We start from the raw sequence: 19,960 nt of genomic DNA, 5'->3' as shown, positions 1-19,960 counted from the left end.
TTCACGACATTTCAAAGAAACTATTAGTATGAGAGGGTCTTTGGAAAAGTTCTGGGTCGAAGCTGCCCCCCTAAGGCTGACCCGTTCTAGTTTTCCTGATGGTGAGTTTCTTGATTTGCGTCGTACCTAGGGTGCTTACAGGAGCTTCGTACGTGTCCTATTTCGCCACAATTCCAGCATCTGATGGTCTTCGTTTTCTTGTATGTCATGCTTTTTATCATATTAACGAGCTGGTCAAGTTTATCTTCATCTTCTTCCTCTTTTACAGTCCTAACTTTACTGTAACCGCCAGAGGCCTGCGTAGCTGACTCATATTCGAGGGCGGCGGATAAGACATCAACCAGCGTCTTGTGACGAGCTAATCGTAGTGTTCTCTGCATTTCATGATCACGAAGACCATCAATAAACGTTTGAACGGCCAACTTTTCCATCATGTCTTCGGGAGCTGTTGGATAAGCATATCGTACTAATCTGGCAATATCTACTTCATATTCTTGAAGAGCCTCATCTTTCTTCTGTCTACGATTTTTAAGCTGCGACTGATATACATGCTCCAAATGTTCGTGGCCATATCGCATATTTAACCTCTTCTTCAGTTGTTCGAAATCATCGGTCTCCTCTACGGCTATGGTCTGAAGCACATCTAAGGCATCTCCTCGAAGAGCGATAGTCAGGTTTACAGCCTTTTCTTTTTCAGACCATCCATTCGCTCTTGCAGCTGATTCGAACTGTTTCATGTAGTTGTTCCATGACGATTTTCCGTCGAAAGTTGGGACTTTGACATGCACAGAACTTCCACTTCCTTCAAATTTCGGCCGTGTTTCCAACTTACATTTCGTCTCGTCTTCTTTTATCTCTGCTGTAATTGGATTGTTTCCTCTCTCTGCTGTCCCTGTTTCCTCCAGCTTCTTTTCCATCTCTTTCATCTTTTCTTCGAAGGCCGACATATCGGCAGCAACTTGGTTTTTTAACGAAGATATTCTATCGTCGAGGGCAGACATCTCAGAAGTGACTTTAGAGATTTCCGAAGAGATGTTAGCAGAAACTTTGCTTTCCAGGGACGAAATCTCGTTAGAAACTTTGTTTTCTAATGACGCGATGTCACCAGAAACTTTGGCTACATCAGAAGAAACTTTCGAAATATCGTCAGAAACTTTGTTCTCTAATGATGCGATGTCACCAGAAACTTTCGAAATCGACGAGAGGACAGCATCTTCAAATATATAAGTCTCTGGATCTAGTCCTTCTTCTAGCAAAGCGTTCTTTAGTCGTTGGACTAACTCAGCCTTTTTTCCGGTAGAAGCTAATTCTCTGTCTTCAAGATGTCTTCTTAAATTAGTCACTGTCAGCTCATAAATCGTAGCCATTTTCACAATTTATTTTATATCACACTTCTGCACCACTGTTAGGAATTTATTAATTGTTATGTCTTTAATTTATAATGTCTTTACTAATTTATTATATTGTTCCTACTTTAATTTATTAAAAGGCACGATAATTTATATAAGTTTATTTATCACTAAATATACAATAATTTATTAGTAGGCGAGCGTAACAATAATAATATCGCGAGCGCGAATCTTCTTTATTAACTGTCCCTTCCAAATAAAGTTCCGTTATTATATACCAGTGCCGTTATCTCGAATAGTCTAAAACCTTCGATGGCGAAACGGTAAAGGCAAACTGGATTTCCCTCATATCGGTTCTGGAAGGTCGCTCAGGTAAATCGAGGCCTCTCGTAAACTCTACAACATATTAGATTAAAAACATGTTTTAAAGGTTAAAACTATGACTCATATTTTTACGTAACAGGTAGATAGAATCACGAATACAGAAGTGTTAAGGAGAATAGGCAGAGAGAGGGAAATGGAAAATACGATAAAAGAAAGGAAATTGCAATATCTCGGACATGTAATGAGAGGCGAAAGATACAACATCTTGAGACTCATAATTCAAAGAAAAGTAGAGGGTAGGAGAAGCGTAGGAAGAAGACGCGTTTCCTGGTTGAAGAACCTGAGAGAGTGGTTTGGTTGCAGTTCAAGGCAATTGTTCAGAGCAGCTGCCTCGAAGGTCAGAATAGCCATGATGATTGCCAACCTTCGTCGCGGAGATGGCACTTAAAGAAGAAGAAGAAAAATATATCAATATCTTCAAGAATGTTGGTTATAGCGCGTTGATTGAATATCCGAATGCTACTTCGTTTAGGATATATCAATCCTATATTTCATATTTCGACCGAATAGTTCGGCATTTAACTTTTTAACACTACGTGACAATTACTTACGTGACATTTCCCTTTAGAATTATTGTTATATTTATTTTCTTTCTTTTTACTTCAATAAAAGTTACAATGTCCGAAACTGAAAATCAAAGTCAAGTTTTTAAAATTGAGAGGTACAAGAGAAAGAGAGCAGGGTTCAAATCTAAATTGATAATCTTTAAAAATTATATTAAGCGGCCACTATACTACTCGCGAAGTTGATCGAAGTTCAGCGAATACGAGAGTGTAGACAGGTACTTCATGCAACTTCGCTTCGTCTCGTACTACTTCCGTTCTGTGTCGGTTTTTCGCGTAGAAGTCAAAGTGCCCGAAGTTCGAATACGAAGTGTCACCAGGTGTCACACTACATTACTCGACTTCACGATTATGTAGAGCAACGGTCGGTAACAGGCGAACCGCGGTCCGACTGCGGACCGCGAAAGGTTGAACTGCGAAATATCGATTGCTGAGTCAATCAAGTTGAAAATAAAACTGCTGTTAATTTTCAAATAGGAAGTGAAATGATAAATAAACATTTATGTATAAGTGATGAAATATTGTTTTATAATAATATTGTATGTTTACAATAACTGAAATATATTAATTTGGGGAATTCTGTTCAAAATCTGGCAACTTTTAAAACACAATTTCTTCTTTAAGTTCCATCTCCGCGACGAAGGTTGGCAATCATCATGGCTATTCTGACCTTCGAGGCAGCTGCTCTGAACAATTGCCTTGAGTTACAACCAAACCACTCTCTCAGGTTCTTTAACCAGGAAACGCGTCTTCTTCCTACGCTTCTCTTACTCTCTACTTTTCCTTGAATTATGAGTCTCAAGATGTTGTATCTTTCGCCTTTCATCACATGTCCGAGATATTGCAATTTCCTTTCTTTTATTGTATTTTCCATTTCCCTCTCTCTGCCTATTCTCCTTCTGTACACTTCTGTATTGTATTTTTATTGTATTTTCCATTTCCCTCTCTCTGCCTATTCTCCTTAACACTTCTGTATTCGTGATTCTATCTACCCATGGAATCCTTAACAATCTTCTAAATGTCCACATTTCAAACGCGTTAAGTCTATTTGTTGTATTCCGGTTTAATGTCCATGATTCAGCTCCATAGTAGAGTACACTGTGTACATAGCATTTAGTTAGCCTTATTCTGAGGGCCAATGTCAGATTTTTGCTGCATAAAATCTTTTTCATTTTCACGAAGTTGGCACGTGCTTTTTCAACTGACAGTCGCTCACTAGTTGGTCAGTGACATGCACGTAGCGCACTACCGTTAATTTGTTATGTGATTATTCGCGTTTTCGTTCGTTTTATAAAACATCTTTATGTACCTACGTTAATATGGATCCTAAAAGGAGAAAAGTGAACAGTGAAAATAGGAAGTTTCTGGCAGAATGGACTGAACAATACTGTTTTACACTGCCTGATAGGCCGCAAGCGGTTCCGGTGTGCCTTATATGCAATAAAACTGTCGCCTTAGTTAAAAGTGGAAATTTGAAGCGACACTACGAAACAACTCATCAGCAGTTCCACAAAAACTTTCCTCTTGGCAGTCAGGCGCGTAAAGAAAAACTTCGGGTATATCTTAATTCTTACGAAAAAAGCACAAAAATCCTAGTTCTCTGCATGAGCGACCAAGAAAAATCCACAGAGGCAGCGTTACGTTTGTGCTGGATACTTAATAAACACCAAAAACCATTTTCTGATTCTGAGATAGTGAAGGAATGTATGCTGGCAGTAGCTATCTCACTTTTTGAAGAAAAAAAAAAAAGATGTTGCCTAAGCAATTCAAAGCATCTCATTGTCAGCGCGAAGTAATACATGAAGAACGGAAATTTTAGCTGCGGATGTTAAAAACTCTCTTCTTAATCTTTTGCAAAAGGCACGTTGCTACGCCATAGCACTTGACGAATCATGTGACATTGTTGATGAACAAATTTCTGTTTTTGTAAGATTTCTTGATATTAAGTGTCAGATTTTTAGGGAAGAGTTGCTAGCAATATTGCCGCTGAAAGGTAACACTCGAGGAGAAGATTTATTGAAGAATATTGATGAATTAATTTCTAAATCTAACATCATTTATAATAAAATGATGTCGCTTTCTAGTGATGGGCCCCAGCAATGATTGGCAAAGAAAAAGGTGTAGTAAAGAGGATTAGGGATAAAAATTCAAATTTAATAACATATCAGTGCATAATACACCAGGCAGCCCTTTGTTGAAAAATTATTGCTAGACTTAAAGAAGTCATAGACAGTTTAGTGAAGTTAATTAATTTTATGAGATCTCATTCTGCTCTTCAGCACCGACACTTCAAGGAGTTTCTTTCTGAATGTGATTCAGCATATTCTGACTTACTACAACACAATAATGCTCGTTGGTTAAGTAAAGGTCAAGTTATTGACCGTTTCTGGCTAATAAAAGAACATGTGATCTCCTTACAAAATATAGATACGCAGGGAGCCAGGGCACATTTTGAGTATATTGCAAACAGGAGCAACATGCTGGTTGTGCCTTTTCTAAAAGATATTTTAAAATATTTGAAAGCGCTTAACACAGAGTTACAAGGAAATGGAAAATTAGTATGTGATCTGATACAAAGCGTGTCTGCTTTTCGTCGTAAGCTGGATATCTTTGACAAAGATATTGGACAACAAGAATTCATTCATTTTCCAACTATTCTTGAATATAATAAAAATAAGGAGTACTCCGAAGAATACATTGCGGTGTTCGTAAAATTTCTGGGCGATCTTAGGAACGAATTTGCTTCAAGATTCCAAGACTTTGCACAGGTAAGCAAACTATCTTCATTTCTAAAATCACCATTTGAAGTTGATGCAGCGGCAGAATGGACAAATGTGGCTGCTAAGCTGTTTAATGTGTCAAAAGAATTACAAGAAGATTTGTCCTTTCACGTTTATAAATCGGTATCCGCCAAAGAATTTTGGGCCAAACATGTGCCAGCGAAATATGAAAATTGAAGACAACTTGCAATCAATTTGGCCACTATGTTTGGCTCAACGTATGTGTGCGAAACGTCTTTCTCAAAAAGGAATTTTTTGAAAAACAAATATCGCTCCCGATTAACCGACCCCACCTCGAAGATACACTTCGAATTTGTTGTTCGACTCGAGAACCAGACCACAAACAACTAGCTCAAGACCGTCAGTGCAATTTTTCGCATTAATTGAAGGTCTTTTGTTTTATCATTAAGAATGTACCAAAATAATAAACATCTTGTCATGAAATGTTATCATTTGTTTTTTTTTCTGGAACTTGTTGAAATTTTCTTCTAGTATCCGGACACCGCATAAGATTACTTGCCGACCCCTTATGTAGAGAGTCACCTCGCCTCGATTAACTTCACTTCTACACTTCGTCCGAAGAACTTCGATCGAGAGTGTAGACGGCGTTTTAACCCTTTCAGGACGGCACCTATTTGCCCTTGCAACGCCACACAGACGGCAGTTTTTAGCGTGCCTTGTGGACGGATGGCACATATATCGGTCAGAATAAAAAAATTAACACGTTATGTTTAATAACTGTTTATTGAATAAAGACATACATATTTTTTAATGTAATGTTTTATATATATATATATATATATATATATATATATATATATATATATATATATATATATATATATACATACAGTAAAACCTCCGTAAATAATTGGGGGGAGGCCGTTTCGGATAACAAGAATTTCGGTTAAAAATAAAATTGTTTTTATAGTATTCTTGGTCAAAGTATAAGTTAAAAAAATACTATGAGCTGATTTCGTAATGTTTTCTAATAAGTAAATACAGAATAAAGTAATAAAATTAAGGAAAATGAACAAGTTTAACATGCTTTTTTAAAGAAATCTTCTATTTTCTTTTGCGTTTTTGTTTGACAACGATGTTTTGCAGCTATATCTCTTCATCGTTCATTTGCAGAACGTCATGAGTTTGTCTCATTCGATTGTTCGACGAAACATAAAGCAATCTGAAAAGGAAAAAACTTTATGCAAAGACAACAAAAATTAAGAACCTAATCGTGTCCCTAACTAATTAGGCCTACTGCATAAAGTTCTTACCTCTACGACATTGAAAATCATTGAAGGTAGCGCGAGTCGGCGGTCTCGTGCTGCCTGTTGTCTGTTGGGTTGTCATCGTCGTCTAATACGCTCAGGTTGTCTGAATGAAGAACCATATCAATGATGTCCTGGTCGATAAATTCACTTTTTGAGTCATCGGCTGCTAACCACTCACGTATCTCTTCTTGGTTAATTTCTTCACATCCCGGCAAAATTTTTTATTAAAGTTTTAATTTTTTCTGTCGTTTCTTTATTATTTTCTTCTTCAGGATCGTCAATCAAAATCCAATCAAAAAGGTTGTTCCAGCATTTGAAGATTTGATCTTGGCCCACGACTCAGCACACCAATAAACAACATGTTTCATTGTTAAAGATTGAAAATCAACACTTTTGGATTCATTTGTCTTCTGTAATAGAATGACAGATGTCTTAAGAATGTTCCTCTATGATATCTGTTGAATGTCTCTATTACTCCCTGGTCTAACGGCTGAATTAAGCTCGTGACATTCGGTGGCAAAAATCTGACCATTTTATAGATTTTGAGGGTGAGTTGGCGCATTGTCAACAAGCAACAATGCTTTGATAGGAAGGTTTTTTGATTTTAAAAGGGATTTTACACTTGGGACGAATTCATGTTCGAACCATTCTGAAAATAAAGTGACATCGACATCCATGATCTTTTTTGGCCTCTATAAAAAGCTGGAAGTGCTTTTTCGGAAATATCTTTTAGAGCTCTTGGTTTTTTTGATTTCCCAACACATAGGCATCAATCGGTGGGTGAAACTGTTTACGTTTTGCGATAAAAATTTACTTTTTATTGGCGAAATTATTGAAACTCAGTCGTTTAGATTAAACGGGGTTTCGGTTAAAAAGGTTTCGGTTAAGGGAGGTTTTACTATATATATATATATATATATATATATATATATATATATATATAGCTTTTATTGAAAAACGTTAAAAAAACATTTTTTTTTTAATTTTTTGGTAGAAAAGTGCATTTTTTTTAATTTAGTATTGTATGTCTCGAAGCATGGAACTACACACAAACCTACATCACATTCTTTACACATGTATCTCGATACCTTGCGTTTTTTGTCCGTTTTTTTTGTATGCGAACACACAACACATCTACTGGAAGCAGTTTTTGTCCTTTCGGTTGCTGGAACAAATGAAGGAAAATGCTTTTACTTTAATCTGGATATATCCGCTGACATGGATCTGGGATTTTTCACTCGATATTCATATCTAAAATTAAAAAAAGCTATAATGTATGTAAATAACGACTGAAAAACAAAAACTTACCTCAGTTGAAATTTGGCAAGCGGCATTGGCATAGTCTGGTTTGTCAAGAATATAGCGTGCGCATTTAGTATACAGATATCTACTGTGTGAAAAAATAATTTTTTGTACCATTTTGTGGTCTTCCTCATGCAATCAATGCTACTTATTATCATGTCAGAGCGGTCGACTGACCCATTTGTTTATTGTACTCAATAACACAATCTGGTTTCCTTACTGATTCTTTAATCAATTTTGTCAAGAACAATCATTTTATTTTTATGCATTGTTGTTATCATCATAACATCTCTTCTGTCTTTCCATTTAAATACCAAGCAAATGTCAGAATTTCTCCAATCTACTTCACCTTTTTTCAATTTTTCTTGCAAAGAAGGCATGTGAAGCGTTTCAGATCTAACAGTCCCACAAGAATTTCTTTTATGTACATACTAATAATGTGACAAGATTAGATTAGACCGAAAAATTGTCAATAAGCAGTGAGTGGCCTTTGTTTAGATATGGTTTCATAAGCTGAGCCACATTTCCAGTGGCACCCAAACCTTTGATAGTTTCTTCGGTAGAATATGTATTCTTCCCAACATAAACAATAAAATCCAGAACAAAACCAGTCTCGCAGTCACATACCTATAACATAAAGTTTTATACCAAAACGTTGGCGTTTGGTTTTTACGTATTGTTTAAAAAGGAGCCTTCCTTAAATAATATCATACTCTCATCAATAACGACGTTTTCAAAGGGATAGAATTGTGACTGAAATCTTTGTTTTATTTGTGTCAAAACCTCCTTTATTTTATATAAGCGATCTCCAGCTTCTGCATGTTCATTGTTAGAGAAATGCAAATATTTCATAATTTGTAAGAATCTGTCTCTTGACATTTTTTTGCTAAAAAATGCGGAATACAAAAGGGGATCTTTTAACTAATTCTCCTTTACTTCAAGCTTTTTGTTTCTGGACATAAGCATAGTCAATCCAAGAAAGGTAAAGAACTCATCTAAATAAAGATGTTTTCATTTTTTATCATTTTTTTGCATAGCATACCTGTTAGTTTCATCAATTATATATTTGGCTGTATCCTCGGTAAAAAATTTCAAAAAATAATGTATTGCCTTTGGTTCTTCCGTTAAGTTCATCATGTCCTGTACTCCGCTCTGAAACTCTCTGTAACATATCGAGGATACATCATTTATGTTTTTTAAATAACAAACATATAAAATCGGAATTTGGTGTTTATTAAAAGTAAATTAAATGTACGTCCGAAAATGTACTTACCATTTAGGGATAGTATTATAAGGTTTTTTCCTGGTTTTTCCCTCATGATTTACTATGGAATCACTAACAGGAGAATTTTACTGTCATCATGGCATGTGGTTGTCTTTTTAAAGACGAATTACATGCTACGATTTTTGATATTCTCAAGTGTAATCGAATGAACTATCATACAAGTAAAGTCGTCCCGGGAACGCAACTCAACAATATTGGCAATATCATTTTATGTATGTATGTCTGAATTGTCAATATAAATGAGTCAGATAAAATTAAATTATTAGAAGATTTTTTCACCAAGTAACAAAAAACAAAATTTGTTTAATTTACAAATGTTTGCATTTTGAGAACGATTTCCGAAGTGGAAATTGAAACGTCAATAAACTTACTTTAACCTCTAATTGTGGCTTATTCTCATTAAAAAGTAATTACATTAAAATGCCATAAGAAAATAGCTTTAGAACAATATAAAGCAATAATGAGGCCAAAATAAACGAACCATCAGATCAGGAGATAGAGGAAATAATAAAGCAGCAAAGAATAACAACAGTACAGGAGAAAACGGTATGACAGCACCATTATTCAAATAAGGTGGACAGTTATTACTAAATCGAATAACCAACTTAATAAAATGAATTTGGAAAAATGAGAAATTACCAAAAGCTGGAAAAATGCATCCATATGTCCGATCCATAAAAAGGGAGATAAAAGCCTATGCCAAAATTATAGAGAAATTGCTTTATTAGATGTAGGTATAAGTGATATTGGCTATATACAAAGCTGCAGGTATGACCGGAATAACAAAACAGCTATTAAAATATTGCGGAACAATGATGACAGATCAATTAGCACAGTTCATCAACACAATATTAAAATACAACCAACTACCCAAAGAATTGAAAATAAACCTTCTAATTAATAAAGACAAAACTTAAAACTTTTAACCATATTAATAAACGAGAGAATATCACTTGAGGATGAACAACAAGGCCTCCGAAGCGGAAGATCATGTATGGACGGAGTATCATCATTATATTATATTATTTTAACATTAGCTTACCTTTCGTATAATGTATCTTTAACTGCTGCTGATTTTTGCATAAGACTGAACACAGGTAATGAAATGTCAAATCTTTCACGAAATGAGTAAGTGTCGAATCCGGCGCCAGCTATAATCGCCTTACCGACGTCCAGTTCTACCACTGTTGAAAAATCTGGAGTACTTCCAGCAACCATGTTAAAGATAAGGTGGTTTTCGCCCCCTCTCCAACTGAAACAAAAAAATAACATTTAGAAATTAATAGTCTTTGATATTCTTAATATTCTATACTGAAAATACATGTCGGAACAGATCTTGTTTTAATAATAATTTCCTAGACCACAATTTTTTTTAACCACAAGTTTTTAAAAAACTATTCTACCATATAAGTGTCTTTGACTTCCATGTAAAACGAAATGAAACAGTTTTACGTAATATAGGTACTCTAAAATTCGACCTATTATACATCACATCACAATGTGTATGTATATCATACTCGTATTTTGAACGTATCCAGTCGTCAGATATTTGACCTCTAAAAATCATACGAACAAGCTGAAATTGTCGAATATGTCAATTTTTTGGGACCTTAAAAAATGCAAAAAAGTTTACCACTCTTACCCCCGGGCTTCCCCCTAAAAATCCACCTCGTAAGGCGGGAAAACAGAAAAAATCGATTTTTTTTCCGATACACTTTTGAACAAAAATGTTTATTAGCACTTTTTGTGTAGAATGAACCGTTCTCTCAGAAACAGCGCTTAAAGCGACCGGCGATTTTGAAGGTGGGTTACGCGCGCGAAATCAATGATAATTAAAATTTGTCTTAAGTCGACGGTAAAAGTTCGATATCTTTTGAATAGTCTTATAGACAAAAATAAAATGCGTTTTAAAGGTGAAGACATCGCATAATTTGTTATAAACATTTTAATTGTTTAAATAATAATTGTATCTCTCAGAGTATTAGAGATATTTGCGCCGTACGCCTCAGTGCACGTTATTAAAAGTTCCATATCTTGAACAAAAATTAACAAAGAAACATTTACCAAAGCTTAAAATGTTGCTTTTCGAGTTGTTTTATAACTTCCATTAGCTATATTTTCAAAGTTTATAGCTTAATTTCGTTTAAATCTCTTAAAAACAAATTAATTCGCAGCTTTTTAGTGAATTTTTTTAGTTTATTTGTTTTTTTTACTTTTTTATTAATAACGAATATTAGTAAGTAATTTTGCAAAGTTTTTTTTTAAAGCTGAAACAATTACCTTTAACATGAGGGTATTTTAAAGTTAGTCGCAGGTGTGAAAGCTGAGCTATACTTGGAAAAGCCTATTTTGCAATTGTTTTTCACGAAATTTGTTATAACTCGAATTCTAACAATCGGATCAAAGTTTACCAAACGCCATTTTGTTAATTTTTTCAAAAGGAACAATTTTTATTTTGGTAAAATTAAAAATCTCTAATAGTTTAGGAGATACAATCATTAAACAATTGAATTGATAATAACAAATTATCTGACGGTTTTTCAGCCTGGTACTGTTGAAAAATCGAATATACGCACCAAAAAACATAAAAAACGTCATGGTACCGAAGGGACATACTCAACCCCAACCTGGCTTCTATCTTTTAGACTACATCTGTATCTTTGACGACCAAGATAATGATTTTATAGTATCAAAGTGCAACAAGACGGTCATTAAAGTGCGTATTTTTTAGTTTGCGGCTTTGTAACCACATATTTACATTCAGTCGTCGATATTTATTTGTATTAGTCATAATATTGATGTGTGAATATATTTACATATACCAGTTATTCACCTTCGCAAAACAAAAGATAATTGCTTGTTGTACTTGATATTTTTCATAAAAGTATTTTAATATTTTTTACTGAAGTAATTTAATTTTTAGTCACGTATATTTTAATCGGGTCCAATGTTTACAAAAATACTATTATTGTTACGGAATATTGTTTTTTTTTAATATGCCATATTAATAATAAAAAGCACTGATACATAATTCTGGAATTCAGACGACCAATTAAGAGAGGCTCTACTAAGAAATAGACAATAAAACAATAATGACAAAAATACTAAAAAAGAAACAGGGTTCGTGACAAAAAACTTTAAAAATAAAAAAAGTCTAAAATAAAATTAGGCCAAATACAATTGCGAGCGTCTTTTGACTTCGATATTTTGAGTATCTCCACATAGTTTCTATTAAAATTATTCTTCGTCACTTTTTTGTTAACCTTCATACATCCGATCGGGGTGCAAGTTCACTCCAGTCATAAATTCTCGTATGCCAAAATTTATTTCTTCTTATAAAAAATACGTAATTATTTGCTATTCTTTTTAACAAATTATAGTTAAGTTTTAGGCGGTGGTCTCCAATAAATGCCGTACGCCACGTACAAAGTTATTGTACAGCAGTTACACGCTGCGTTCAGCGTACAACACGAGACGGGATCCATTATTTACTACATAAAGTATATACACGTATATACAAGTATATAGACGTATGACATATCGCTATATGCGACGTATGGTCTAATGCTATACTCGGCCTACGGCATCTGTTGGAAATCACCGTCTAAATCTAAAGCATACAGACGCGACGTATGGCGTAAAGATTTACGCGGCGTATATCGGAGACCACCGTCCTATTGCTTGAGGTTAGTTGCAACCGTTAGGTTATTATCGTCAGGTATCTTATTTGCTTATTTTAACTACCAACTACGGTGCAAACGTACCTCAGATAAATAAAATGACAGGTATTTCCCGTATAGGCGGCCAGTGATTTCTGGGATTATCCTATTTATGTGCGTGTAATGGCAAAATCGCTACAGTATTAGTTTTTTAAACGCTTTGCACGGCTCTTAGTAAAATGTCGTTCGTGTATATAAATAAAAATGGGCAAACCATCTAAATTTCGAAATAAAAAAAGTTTACCGAGGAAGACCTATTTAGAAGAAGGACTAAGACTCTTTAGGAAAAACTAAAAAATTGGATCTAACATTACTCACAACTTTTGACTAAAACAAGATCGCAATTCACGAATACCATTACAATAACAGATGAAGTGGAATACGATGCAGACGATGAAATAACAGTACAGGAAGTCGAAGATGCAATACGAACTTTAAAAAATCGAAAAGCATGTGGACCACAAGGTATATCAAACGAATTACTGAAACACTTCCAACAGGTATTACGGGAATTATTAGCGTACGTTTTCACACTATTATATAAAGGACATGACTTACCACTGAAGTGGACAAAGGCACATATATTAACAACATCTACAAAGGAGATAGAAAGAAATGTTCAACCTACAAGGGGCAGCATATTTTCTCTAAAGCCGATTATTGAGAAAAGATTAGCCCACAACCTTTCAACTCATATAGTCCTTATATATCTGACTAAAACTGGAAACAAATCAACTAGAGAAATTCTTGTTAGCAAGGGTCTAAAGGAAGGTTGCTGCATAGCACTTGTACTCTTCAAAATATATCAGAATAAGGCGCTCTCTACAACTCTCATACGACTTATAATGGAAGGGAAAGTGGATGAAGAAGAGGTCCAGGAAGAAGAAAATGCTCCTGGTTGAAGAATGTAAGACACTGGACAGGCATGGACACACATTCGATACTAAGAACAGCTCAAGATAGAGAGCAATTTGCTGTAGTTATAGCCAACCTTCAGTAATGGAGAAGGCACCCTAAGAAGAAGAAGGCGCTCTCAGTGTGGAAAATAAAGTGCTGCAATATGGGAATCCCAATCGAAGACCAGAGACCAAGCAATTATAGCTGAAGACGAGAGTAATCCCTGATAGCATAAAAAAGTATTCCTCAAATCTCCTATAAGAATTCAACTGTATAAAGAAATGCTTCCAAATATTCCACTTCCACCAGAATCCGTTCTAACACGATGGGAAAATGTCTGAAAGCCGCTTTTTTCTATTCAGACTATTTCGTAGATAATATAATTGACGCTTTAACGAATTAAACTTCCCAATCTCTGCTAGAGATTGGGAAGAGAGAAACGACGTTCTTAAGCATCCATTAAATCAAATTTCAGTTTGCTTCAAAAAACTATTACTCAATTAGAATCATCAATTGTTGTCCTTGGTAGAAGGTGTTAGCCTTAATAAAAATAATTTGATTAGATTGTTAAAATGTTAAAGCCTGATATTGGAAATTATGTTCCAAAAAATTTATTTAGGTAGTTGACGTTCTTGTTCGAAATTTTTGCGAAGAAATAGATTTAGAACCAAATATTTTTGTGAATGTAAAATATGCTCCCATTACATTCGTTGATGTAAAAATAAGTTTCTCCTCAATTCGAAGGGGAGAAACCGGCGTATTCTAGACTGAACATATATCCAGACTTTCTATCTGATGTTCTTGTGGAATGTTATGTTATTCCATCATACTCAACAACTCTAACATTTAATTCTAACATTTAATGGCCTTGACGTTTCACCTAAATAAAAGTGATCGCATTCACAAGGTATTTTACAAATGCAATTCTTTGTCCTTTCTTGTTCATTGTTAGGTTTGGTTTTAGACACAATAGATCCCAATGTGTTTGTTATTTTGAATGTTGTTGAAATGTTATATCACAGAATAAGTGAACACCAAAATAGAGAATTTGAGAGATCTCAAATAGAGATCTAAGCACGCATGGGATAATGAACGTTCAATGGAATGATTCAAATATAGTCCTAAAAGAAACGGATGGTAAAAGAGAAAAATCAGAGAAGCTAATTTTGCTAAATGAGACCAATTGTGTCGCAAATTCCTCGGCAGAATGTAGTACGATCTGGTTACCTATATTAAAAGAGGAAGTTATTAAAAGGAAAATACCAGTATTAGTAAGTCGGCAACGTATAGAGGATACATCATTTATGTTTTTTAAATAAACATATAAAATCAGAATTTGGTGCTTATTGAAAGTAAACTAAATGCACGACCAAATACTTACCATGTCGGGATAGTATTATGAGGTTTTTTTCCTGGTTTTTCATAATTTACTATGGAATCACTAACAGGAGATTTTTACTGTCATCATGGCATGTGTCTGTCTTTTTAAAGACGAATTACATGCTATGATTTTTTCTGACAAATCTCAAGTTAAACTTGATTTCATGAAATCGAATGAACTATCTTACAAGTAAAGTCGTCCCAGGAACGCAACTCAACAATATTGGCAATATCATTTTACAGTCGTCTACTTTAAAATGTATAATGTATGTCTGAATTGTCAATATAAATGAATCAGATAAAATTAAATTATTAAAAGAATTTTTTCACCAAGTAACAAAAAAACAAAATTTGTTTAATTTACTAATGTTTGTATTTTGAGAACGATTTCCGAAGTGGAAATTGAAACGTCAATAAACTTACTTTAACCTTTAATTGTGACTTATTCCTATTTAAATAATAATTACTTTTAAATGCCACAAGAAAATAGCTTCAGAACAATACTAATCTAATATTCTGTAAGTATTCATTAATAAATGGCATTATCATCTCTACATCGCATTCATATGAAATCAATCTCTTCTCCAATATATCTGCTACATTTCTGTCCTTTCTTAAACACTTTTTCCTTATTTCAATTTCTTCAAATGCTATCATCTGATTTGAAGTACTTTTTGGCGGGAGTCATGAGTACTTAACATACGTAAATTCTAAATTATTAAAAATCTAACATAGTAGAAGCAGATGAAGCGTAATACTGTAATTTACTGCAAAAATATACGCTACTCTTTAATTTATTTACACATAATCGTCATTATGTGACGCTAGTTTGGTATCAAGGACGAAAAATTATAAGTTTTTTTATCATTAAACTTTACCCCCAGGAACAATAAATTATTCATACCACGGACTCATTTTAACAACAAATTGACAACGATTATGAAACGTGTTCATTTGCGTAAAGTCTCAACACGAATTCCTATTTACGAAATACCTATCCTTTGTATAAAAACAGTTTATTTGCATAATTGTTTTGACGCAATGATAAAATAAATCAACGATCATTATTTCATAGATTCGAACCAAATTTGATCATTTAAATGAATCACGGGCAAAAACTGATCTAGATTTTAAAAAAATGTTGGCAGAAAACTGGCCTTCTCAATTGATCTGCAGTTTAAATCGATTACCATAAACAAATTATACTCTGCATGTTTTTATAAGTTCCGATATTAATTAATATAGCAATATTTATTAAAAAGATTACCCTTATGGTTTTTTATTTATTTTAACAATAAAAAAAATTTGTTGTGTAAGAAATATCTTGCCTTTTTCAAGGCAAGACACCGAAGATATAAATATTTTACAAGTCCATAACCCGAAAATGGACTTAAGTAGAGGAGCTCTCGACAGTATATTCGAAGCCCTCTACAGAGCACCCGGAGACAACAGAAGGTGGTTAGACTCTTATTTGTTCCCCCGAGGTGACAATGTCAACATACGTTGATTTTTTCATAATTACCTTAAATCCAGAGGTAGCTATGAAATAAAATCAACACAATAATATTGTCAGTTAATGTCAAATGCATTTTGTAGTAATGTAAAGCTTTTTGCCCTTTGTGGATTGTATAATGGATCGAGGTAAAGGTATCGATGAGAAAATTTGTTTAATCATTATTAGATTTTTTAATTCTGGTAAATTAAATTCGGAAATCGCGAATATGTTGCAATATAGTCAGAAGATACAAAACTACAGGTTCGGTCGTCACAAAACCCATGATACTATGACTAACAAGATAGGATCTTCCCGTAGCACAAAATCGGTTGTGTTCGCGCATGCCGTCATTGGAGAGTAGAATTTGAATTCTTGTTAAAGTTAAATGGGATTTTTATGCATTCTGTGATGAAATTATTCAATTAGCAAAATAATAATATTAAATAAAGGTTTAATAATTACAATAATCGTACACAAAAGGATATCCCCAAACTATTTATTAAAGATTATTTATTGACATACAAAAAACTGACATTACGAACGTGCAACTCTCCAATTACGTCACGACTTATGCGCAATATCTTATCTTCTTAATCATAGTATCATGACAAAACCTACAAGTGTACGAAAAAGTAAAATAACACAAGCAGATCGAAGGGCATTAAGACGCATTATAGTGAAAAATCGACGAGCAAATTATATGGAGCTAAGCGTTTTATGAAGTGACGTTATTGGAAGACACGTTTCTAGATCAACATGTTACCGAGAGGCCCGCAAATTAGGATTTAGTACTTACAAAGTAAGTTTTATAGTTGAAAAAATTAGTACGAATTGTTTTTAATAAATTTCATTTTAATTTACGCAAAGGAAAAGCAACTTTTAACATTACAACAAAAGAAAAATAGACTAAGATGGTCAAAAAAGCATAAAGATTGGACTCAGTCGCAATGGGATTCAATACACTTGAGTGATGAGTCCAGATTTGAACTGTGTGTTGAAGAAAGTAGGAGTCGTGTCATTTGCAGGAAAAATGAAGCTTTACATCCCGACTGTCTGACGAGAAAAGTCAAATTTCCTGCATCTGTCATGATCTGAGACATCATGTCGTCTAAAGATGTGGGAAAGTTAAATTTTATCGATGGGATTGTAAACACGGACAAATATTTGAATATTTTAGAAGAATCTCTTTTACCGATTATGGAACACCATTTAACATCAGTGGAAGACTTTGTCTTCCAACAGGACGGCGCAGGTTGTTATACCTCAAAAAAGAGTTTAAGATGGATTGAAGACCATGGCACAACACTTCTGGAATTGGTTTCTAACAGTCCCGACTTCTCTCCGATAGAGACTTTGTGGCGCGAAATGAAAAAAGCTTTGAAAAAACATCTTGCCAGGTCCGTCAACGAATTGAAGGAAAAATTGCAAGAAATATGGGATTCATTTACATTAGAATTGTGTCAAAAGTTGGTAAAAACTCTGCCTCGAAGAATATTGGATGCCATTAAAAATAAAGGGGATGTAACTCTTTTTTGTTAATATTACATATTTTTTTTTAATTTATTATTATTCTGTTTAATCAATAGTTTTCATTACGTTATAAAATATTTTCTATAATTAGGAAATTCAAAAATGTTGTTCGATGCATTTAAACTTCTAAAATTTACGCTGCGCTTTTATTTTTGCTGTTTAAAATTTAATTTTCTTATCAATCTAACTTTGGGAAAACTGATATGGGAAAGGGCTCGTATATCTACCACGGAAAATGTATATCTACCATGAAAAATGGATCTCTTGAAAGTTACAATCCAATTTTTCACGTTTGTATACGAAGAATATTGATCGACAAAAATATCTTCGTAAATCTGGTTACCCCTTTACCTCTACAAATACAGATATTAAGTTATTATTCGTTTGCATGGTAACGCAATATTTTATTTATTGAAAGAACCGGTCTTAGCTACCTAGATTTCAATGCATCCTCGTATTACACATATTGTTTATTTTTGCGATGGAACAGATAGCAATCTACATTCGATGGTAATTAAAACAAATAGTTTTAATAAACATACTTAAATATGACAACTTGATTTAAATATATCCTTTTTTTTTTAGCAGTTTGTTTAATACGCAATGATAAATTAACCCAAACAAATATTATAATTATCAAAATATTTATCTATGATTTGTCAGAAAAAAAGTACTTCTATTTAAATATGGCAACTCTTAGTTTTCTAACGGTCATAGACGTGGATAAACAAGGTCCATAATGTTTTCGGTAATTTATTTTTTTTCATTAGATCCACACTATACTAGCCTAAGCGATATACTGGTATATAAAACTCTTCAGTCTTTAGAAAAAGTTCTAGGATAGTTGACGAATCTCTTGAGCTGGCTTATAAGATCTCGCTCAATGTTTACCTATGCTATATTTCTGCAATTCTTCGGATGCCACATTGACCTCTAGCATTAGCTTTACGTATCCACTGTTTTCCTTCTGTAGTTCGGATGTCATTTATTCATTTTTACTGGAGTCTGCCTCTATAATTTTTGTCATTTCTTCCGTTACATCTGTTAAGTATCATCCTCAATTTCTAAGGTCTAGCACCCATGGTACAACTGTTTTAAAACAACGGTTTAAATCTCGTTTCATCTGCAATCGGTTTACAACCAGTCTACAACCTAAATAAAAACTGTCTCCGCCCACGAAGCGACTGGTTTTGGATCAGTTGGTTTATAATACAATGTTATTCTTCTTCTTCCTCTTTATAGGTAATTCTGCTTGTTCATTGGCGGATTAATACCTCTGTGAAAGGTTGTCACTCCATCTTTTGCGCGGTCGTTCGATACTTCTTCTGCCGATTGGTGACTTATCTCTTGCTATTTTGACGACTATTCTGCTTATGTGGTTATTCCATTCTTTTTCTGTGTAGTGTGCATTTGTTTATATACTCAGTGACATTAGAAGTGTTACACCCAGAAGGAATAATTTCTTGAACTTAATTTTTTTTGGCAACGTGGTAGGTTTACATCAAGAATGAAACTATAACGTTGTCAAGAATATTTATTAACAAGTAATAAAAAAATAATAATATTGAGTTTGGCAACCCCGTAGTTGAATACACTCCTATTGGCATTGACAAAATGAAATGATCGATGTCTGCTTCTGGCACCTCGTTCCAAGCAACTTGAACTTCATGTATTAACTGTGTTAAAGTCTGTGGAAGATGGTGCAAAGGGGACATTCACCTTCTCATCATATCCCATTAACATGGCAAAAGCCCATGGAAAACATTAACGCCAGCTTCTTGAAGAAAGTCTTGAAGAAAGTTTGACGAGCATTATGGGGAAGCGCGTGTCTGGCTAAAAGAGAACGTCTCGACGACCGTCGAGATAAGGCAGTAAAGTGGTTTGTAAGATGTCAACAACATAACGCGCAGCTGTCATATTGCCTCGAATAACAAGTGGTGATCGACTACCATGGGCAATAGCCCCTCAAACCATCACTCCAACTGTCCTGTCCTGTCCTTGGTCT

The 19,960-nt window shown here is 34.1% G+C and overlaps 1 protein-coding gene across 1 annotated transcript in view; it reads right to left on the bottom strand.

Moving 5' to 3' along the window:
* sotv (exostosin glycosyltransferase sotv) overlaps window positions 1–19,960 on the bottom strand; it is a 132,349-nt gene that overhangs the window by 39,427 nt on the left and 72,962 nt on the right. Inside the window, exon 2 of the mRNA XM_072535234.1 lies at window positions 9,977–10,186. Coding sequence (XP_072391335.1) covers window positions 9,977–10,186 — 210 coding nt within the window. The remainder of the gene's footprint in view (window positions 1–9,976; window positions 10,187–19,960) is intronic.

The sequence above is a fragment of the Diabrotica undecimpunctata genome, chromosome 6 (genome assembly GCF_040954645.1).
Source record: "Diabrotica undecimpunctata isolate CICGRU chromosome 6, icDiaUnde3, whole genome shotgun sequence".
Taxonomy (NCBI): Eukaryota; Metazoa; Arthropoda; class Insecta; order Coleoptera; family Chrysomelidae; genus Diabrotica; species Diabrotica undecimpunctata.
This window is presented reverse-complemented; position numbering and strand designations above follow the sequence as displayed.